Genomic DNA, 7,829 nt, shown 5'->3' on the forward strand with positions numbered 1-7,829 from the left:
AGGGGGCCGAACGTGGCGCCCAGCCCCCACCCCACTAGTCGATAATGGGCCACAAAGTCTGAGGTCTGGCTGCATTCTAGGCATAAAATATTCATTCAAGTCGACATAATACATATGTAGGAACGTCATGGAAGCTCCTGGGAGAAGGGAAATGCCAGCCAGGTGGCTAAGTGCTCAATGGCAAAGAGTCCATGAAGGCCTGGGTCAGTCCTGGTCAAATGCCCACTGAGAATTGGGTTGCTCTTTCAAAGGGGAAACAGGCTAGCCTGAGAGTCCTGACTCCCAAGAGATCTCACCATGCAAATCTCTCAAGCAAACAAATTTTCCATCTTTTCCCACCTCATAGGCATCAGCTCTGCTTAAGACATTTATGCTGAAAAATATCTCCAGCCCAATCTTTGGTTACAATCTGAAAAGTTCAGCTAACCAGGTACAAGCTTGAATTGGCCTAAAGCAAGCCAATTCTCAACAACTGCCTTGCATCCATCTGTTCAGCTACTTCCCGAAGTCCACAGACTGGACAGAAATTATTATAATTGACCAGTTAGGCAGTTTCATCAGGGTCAAAGGGTATGACATGGCAAATCCATAGGCTCTACAGTCCTTGCTCTAAATAACACCACATCACAATTTCCAGGGCCCAGGTTAGGTTCAGTGGTCAGACATTCGCCCGCATCCTTGAGCACAAGGCAGGAGCCCCTGTCAGAGTCGAAGTCCAGAATCAAGCACCAGCACCCAGAGCAAGGTGCTACACAGCTTGCAAAGCAGGGACTGGGATGCTAGCTAACCCACCCAGCTGACCTGGAGATCAAAAACAAAACGTTCAGTGCTACCCTGGCCAGAATCAACACTAGGGTCTGATGAAGGTGTGTGCAGTGGCTCAGCTGTTCTTCACAGGACCCTACAACTTAGCTTTGCCTTCTTTCATCAAGGCTTCTGAACTCCTCTTTCTCAAACTCTGAAGGATACACAATACCACGCACACCTGGAAGAGTGGTAAGAGTGCCTTCCCTTGACACTGCAGCAGAAGCCCACTGGGCAGCAAAAGGCTCCCGTTTCTCTCGGGACCCTGTCTCAGCTCTTGAGCCCCAGAGGAGGGTAGGTTCAAAGCCATGTGGCCCTTCCCCCAGGGGTTACCAAATGCTCCAGCTGGCGGCAGGTGAACTCTGGAAGTTGGACCCTTCTCCACACTTGCCTGTTACTGCTGTGCTGGCTGGAAGACAAACAGTCATCTTGCTGATTGCTTTCAAGACTGCCAAGCCTCCAGGCCAGCAGAGCCATTTGGAAAAGAAGTGAACAGAAAGCTCAGTTCACAGACTAAGAAACCCCAAAACTACCTCAGGTCAGCATCCTTCTGCAAAAACTATGGCTGTAAAAAACACATCTAGAATTAGGTGTCACAAAAATCATCTTAAAGACAGGACTTGACTTTCTTTTATCTCCTACTTTCACTGTTAGAAGAAGAACTGACAGCAAACAGGCAATCTCCCTGCAACATAAGGTTTATTTTTATGCTTCAACATTTTTCTGTGTATGTTTCAGATGTGATCAAAGAGCTCCTAGAAACAGCTTCTCATCAGCCACATTTTTAAAGAATAGGGGAGAAAAAGCAAGTAAATAGATTAGAGACATCATTGGTGTTTGTTTACCTATATTCTAAGGAAACAAGTTTAAATAATTTAAATTAGGTGATAGTGGACCTTTGCAGGGGAGCAAATTACACAACCAAATCCCTTGCTTATTTCCTAACATTAACGTTACTGCGATGACTGAGCTCCCGAGACTACTTAAGCTAAAATTACAATAGGACCAAGAAAAGGGTTCTTACTTTCACTTGGTGCATGATCTATTATTCTAAAGGAGGCCAATGTTTCTGACATCCCTGTCCTTGTGACTGGAGAAGCTGCTGTTTCTCTTTTCTTGCTTTAAAGAATACAGCGACTGGGGGTGTAGTTCAGTGATAAAAGCACGTTCCAACCATGCAAGAGGCCCTAGGTTCCATCCTCACCAAAACAAACAAACAGAATTACAGGCACCTGCCTAGGAGAAGAGATGCAGCCCAGATTTTCCAAAGTCTGGGCTTTCAATGGGAAGAGACTTAACATGTTATCAACAGTGTGACTGGCTATCCTGAGAACTACAGGAGAACTTAAGTCCATAAAGAGTAGAGGCAGGATGAGTAATTCATAATTTGGAACAGGATAATGTATGCAGCCACAGCTCTGGATAAAGTTATCACCAAGCAGCTTACATTCCAAAATGGTCAACCATGACTGCTGTCATGAAATCAGTGGACACGCACCAAGTCCCCACCACATGCTCAGCAGTATGCTGCTAGACATGTAAAGAAGACAGGAAATCAGTGCACACATCACAAGAAAAAGACCATGGCAATAATGCACTTGCCATTTAATAAACAGCACCAAGAACCACACAGAGGCAGTCTCTTCCTCTCTGCTGCACACAATGCCCCCACAGCCTCACTGAGAGTAGGCACTCCAGCCACTCCCCAAATGCCTGAAGGTGCCAGTCACTTGGCCTCCTCCTACCAGCTCATTATCAACAGTCTGAAAAAGTTCTCCAGTTTAGCAGGATCTATCTGCTAAAACAAAGGTGGTGAGAAGAAAAAGGATGGGACAAGCAACCTCAGAAGGCCTGGAGAAAGTGGTTTCTGGTAAGAGGGAACCAGCTGGCAAGCGAGGGACTATGGGATACAGACCCAACTCCTTGGTTTCCAAAGACCACTGTGCTGTGAAAAACAGCTTCCAGATCCAGTGATGAAACAAATCAACCATCCCTCCCTCTCAACCCTACTTCACCCCAGAAGCAAATAGTCCATTAACAAAAGGGTCAATGACTACAGAGAAAAGCTCTGTCCAGACTTCTCTTAAGTTCCTAACTGTCCAGGTGACAGAGAGCAAAAGGGTAAAAAGAAAAAAAGCACTGCCAAAAAAAAGGATAAGTTTGGCAGAGGAGGTTAATATGCAAGAGACTGCGACAACGGCTCTACCATATTAGATACAAAGAGAAAAGGGAACAAGAGAGAACAAAGGATATAATAAAGGAAAAGAATGCAAAAAGCACTGCAGCCTCAGGGTAGAAGGGTTCCTTTTTCAGGACAAGTTTTTTGGTCTAGTAAAGTTTACCAAGAAAGGCCTGCCAGGCAGGGAACTCTTCACAGACCAGGTAGAAAGGGACACTGGAGATGGTGAGAGAAAGTGGACGCCTCTTGGCTCAGGTGAGATGAGAACACAAAAAAGCAAGGCTTGGGTGACAGTTATTACCAGGATAAGGGGAAGTGTGTAGGGTCATGATGACCTACAGCATAAGAGACTCGCATGCAAAATTTGTGAACTTCCTGGGAATTACAAAGACTAGCCAACAGAAAAGGAATGCACAGGAGCCCAAGGGGTTGAGGAGTAAATTTGCTATGAAGAGGGCAGGAGACTCACATGGACCAGAAAGGCACAGTAAGGAAGATGGGGCGAGGATGAGCAACAGGAAGCAACAAGCAGGAGGAAGACACTGTGAGAACTGACGGTCACCGGTCACCAAGTGGAGAGACAGAAAGCATCCCGGTTTTCACCTCAGGGTAAGAGGGCAGAAAAGCAAGGACTGTGTCCCAAAGAGCAACAGGTTATGTTACAACAGCAGGGCTGCAAGAGCGAGTTTCTTTCCCACGAGAAGGTGAGGGAGAAAGCTGGAAGAACATTCACGGTGAGAAACAGGAAGCCCAGGGACTTAAAAGCCAAACCTCAGAGAGAAGAGAACCGGAGGGATCCAGACTCTGAAGGGAGTGGTGATAGGAACTCCAAAGACAACCTGTGGGAAAACTATGCACATGACAGCAGTATGGGAAACACGGAAGCAACACATGCAGGGCCAGGAACCAGGGAGCTCCTGGCGAAAAGAAGGGAAAGTGATGAGCAAAGAGTAGGCGAACCATTTGGAAAGGTGATGAGGGTGGAGCTGGTGGGTTGCAAGTAACAGGGAGAGCACAAATTGGAACGGGAAGAAGCAGGGTAGAAAAAGCTGGGGAAGTGAAAGGGGACAAGGACCTAGAACACACTCCCAGGCAAGGACCCTGAGGGCAATAACCAGGGACTGGGACTGGGAAAACCGGTGCGGGTGGAGGGGAAGCAAGGCCAGACAGACGCTGAAAGAGGCGGACAACAATCCGTGGCAGATCGCGGGGTGTTATTCGAGGAGCGGGAGAGTGGCTGCTTTAAGCGTGGGTGGAGGAAGACCAGAAAGGCCCCTGAGAGAAAAAGGGAAGAGAAGGGGAAGCTGGGGAGGTAACACGGAAGAGCGCAGGAGGGCGGTGAGGGGAGAGGGGTTGGCAGAAAGACAAGTGTGCGGCTCCGAGTCAGGACAAGGTGGGTCCCAGGTCAGGACTCGGAAGGGGGACGTGGGGGCCGGATCCCGGAGCCAGATGACAGGACAGCCGAGGCTTGCGGTATGGCAGCAGGAGCACGAGAACAGCAGAGCAGGGAGGAGGCTCCGCAAGGTGCAGGGGCCCAGCCAGAGAATTTGGGGAGCCCTCAGGGCTCCTTACCTGCTCCGTGTCCCTCTCGTTCAGCGTGGGTAGGGGGGTCCGGGCGCTGGACATGGCGCCGGTATCTCAGGGGAGGGAACCGAGAAGCTTGGAGGAAGGGAGGGAAGGGAAGGCGCGGAGCCCGGTCGGGCGGGGCTTCTCACAGTAGGAGCACCCGCCGCATGGGCCCCGGCCGGGGGTGCGGGGAGGCCGGGCAGACGCTCACGCTAGCCCGGGGATGCGCCGCTCGGGCTAGGCCGCGCCGGCTCCGAGCGGCTCCGGACCGCACCCCCCCGACCCCCGGCTGGGCTGTGCCGCCTTTCGGCCGGGCCGCGCCGCTCCGCCTACTCTCTGCCGCCGCAGCCGGCCGCCTGCCTCGCTCCTCCCCTGCCCTCAGCGGCACTGCTCCGCGCCCGGCACACAGGCAGCCGCCGCCGGACCTGCTGCTCCCAACATGGCCGCCACCACCGCCGGCCCTCGGCTCTTTCCGCCTGCTGCAGCCGGAAACATCCGAAGCGTCTAGGAACGGGAGGGGGACGCGCCTTCTCCTCTCAGCCACCGACTAAGGGTAAATTCCGGAAACAACCGAAGAAGGTAACCCCCGAGAACACGCGCGCCTCTTCGATTCCGAAAACCGAACTTCGGTTCTGTTTACGGAAACCCACGAAGTGACTCCGGGCATTCCTGAACCGCCCGCCACGCCCACCGGCCTTTCCCCGCCCACTTCGAGTTGGCTTTCGGCAGTTTCCGGAAACATCCGAAGCGACTCCGCGTGCTGAGCGGGTCACGCCCCCATCCCGCAGCTTGGCCGAGGGCGACCGTCGGCCATTTCCGGCAACACCCGAAGGCCCGCCGAGCCCCGGGTCATTTCCCTGTGTAGTACCAGGGTCTTACTCTTCGTTTCTTTCCGTCAGTTTTCGGTTATTTTCAAATCTTGAACAGGAAGTGTGGGTCACCTGTGCGTGCTATTTGACCGAATAGAAAATAAAGCTATTAGCCGAATCCGCCATTGGCATACTTTTGTCTGTCTGTCGGTCACCTTATAAAATCCATCTTCCGTTTATCATCCAAACTTTCTATCAACATGTGTGTCACCTACCAAATGCAATGTCAGTCTATTACCTGTCAACCTACCACCCACCTGCCATTGTCTATGTTGGCTTCTTTTTATTTGACATCTCCTCAGTCTGCAGGGCTTTGCAAGGTCCGAGACCAGTGTTCTCATCCAGAGGCAGGAGTGTCTAGGACCCTGCGCTTCAGCTCCAGCTCTACCAAATGAAAATGCTGTGTGATCTTGGAAAATCCCATAACATCTCTGAGGTTAGGCTCCTCTTCCCTTTATTGAAAGGATCCATTCCTTTGTTCCAGCGTTGACATTTGAAATAACATCTTTGAATTCTAATTACCTTTTTAAATGTCCTACAAGGTTAAGTCAGGAGAGATATTCTCATCTTAATTCACATTTCAGTTATCCTTCTGAGACAAAGGAACTCATGGAAAAGAAAAAAGGAACTCGTTGAAAATAGAAATTCCTGGGGGTGTACCTCAGTGGTAGAGCATGTGCTTAGCATGCACAAGGCCCTGGGTTCACTCCCCAGTACTAAAAGAAAAAAACAAACAAAAAAGATTCCTCAGGATAGCACAAAGAATAGACCCCCTGAGAAATTCCTCTTCTTTCCTTCTTTGGGCCTCATTCTCCTTATCAGTAATGTGAGTTTATTGGATTTATGCACTCTGATGTCCTCCTCAGCTTTGGAAGCTCTTGATTCTAACAGGAAGTCCATGTAGCAACCTGGATCATTCCTCACTTTCCCCTGACTCTCCCACCAAGAAGAGGAGGTAGCCTAAACAGATTTCTCCAACTCCAACCTGTCCCCACACATCCTATCCTGGACACATTGGAATTGGCCCTTCCTCCCAGGTTTCAACAGCAGTTTACGGTGGGCAGAAGCCAGAGTTCCCATAGGAGCTGGAGAGCAGACCAGAAGTCCCCAAAGATACCAGAGCAGAGAGACCTCAGGGGTCATGGGGGGAAATGCTTGTTGGACCTCCCACAGCTGACTTCCAACTCCCAGCTGCTGCTTCTTTGGTTGAGTCCTTGATCACCTCAATGAGAGAAACAGCATACAAGAGGCAATGTGAAGAGTAAGAACTTCCTAAGCTAACAGGTACCACCTACGGTTCTTAGTAAACCCACAGGACTCGAGGACACCTCCCATGCTCCACCCCAGCTCCATTCAGGCACCCAACCACTGGGAAAGAACTTGGAGAAGGCATACCCAAAAAGACGGAAAAAAGAAATGAAAAGGACAATCAATGCACGTTCCACTCCCCCACCCCAAATTCCACCTGAAAATCCATGAGAATGATCTGCCCTCTGGTGGTCAAAGGGAGACACATTGCTGATTTCTGTGGGATATCACCTTTAAGCCTGAGGTTAGGAGACTGGAGAGAGAGAAGGTGTTCAAGGGCAGATGCAGGTGCATTCAGCTGTCTTTCTCTGGCCCATGCTTCATCTGCACAGATTCTGCTTCCTCTGGGCTTCTCACCCAAGCCCTAATCCTGGGCTCACCCCCACATCTCCTCTCCCTCTTCCTTCCAGCTCTGCGCAAGGCTGCCAGCCGGTCTCCCTGCCCAGACTCCCTCCTATCCAGCCACTGGACATGCCAGAATAGTCTTCCCAAAGCTGAGCTCCAATTACATCTGTGCTCTGCTAGAACACTATTGCCAGCTCCCCGTGGGCTGCAGGCAAGGCTGGCTGTTGTCATGGGCTTTTGACCTGTGCAGTCAAATGTACATCTGTACTCAGAAGAGCCGTGAGCTTGGTTTAATGCCCCACTGTCACTGTCTTAATTTTTTTCCTACCCAGGGGGCCCTCATTTTCATTTTGCACTGTGCCCCACAAATTATGTAGCCAGTCTTGATTGTAGAAGCCTTTAGCCCCATTCAAAACCTTACTCAATCTGACCTCAAATTACCTTGCTAATATCCACTCCAACTAAATGTCATTGGTGGACACTTCTCCCAACTCTTGCCCCACCACCAAACACTCTTACCTCTGTGCCTTTGTTTACCCTGATCAGTTCCAGTCACCTATCTCCACATGTACTTCCAGACCCAGTTCAGATGTCACCTCCTCAAATCCCTGAAGCCACCTAGTTCTCACACACATTTACCCTGTTCTAAATTTGCAAATTCATTCAACAAATCTGTTAGGCACCGGCTATGTGCAAGGCCCTGTATCAGTGAACAAACGAAACAAAGAATTTTCTTCTTTTTGGTACCAAGGATTGAA

General features: G+C 50.1%; 1 protein-coding gene across 6 annotated transcripts in view; it reads right to left on the reverse strand.

The window, feature by feature from the left end:
- Positions 1-5,219, reverse strand: part of Mark2 (microtubule affinity regulating kinase 2) — a 58,843-nt gene extending 53,624 nt beyond the window's left edge. For 3 of the 6 annotated variants that reach the window (XM_047516154.1, XM_047516150.1, XM_047516148.1), the window contains exon 1: positions 4,556-5,218. In XM_047516154.1, the coding sequence (XP_047372110.1) occupies positions 4,556-4,609 (54 nt within the window). In that variant the 5' untranslated portion in view covers positions 4,610-5,218. Of the gene's footprint in view, positions 1-4,555 lie in introns of all 6 variants that reach the window. The other 3 variants (XM_047516155.1, XM_047516149.1, XM_047516156.1) reach the window with 2 other exon arrangements.
- Positions 5,220-7,829: the final 2,610 nt, after the last annotated feature.

This window comes from Sciurus carolinensis, chromosome 11, assembly GCF_902686445.1.
Source record: "Sciurus carolinensis chromosome 11, mSciCar1.2, whole genome shotgun sequence".
Lineage (NCBI taxonomy): Eukaryota > Metazoa > Chordata > Mammalia > Rodentia > Sciuridae > Sciurus > Sciurus carolinensis.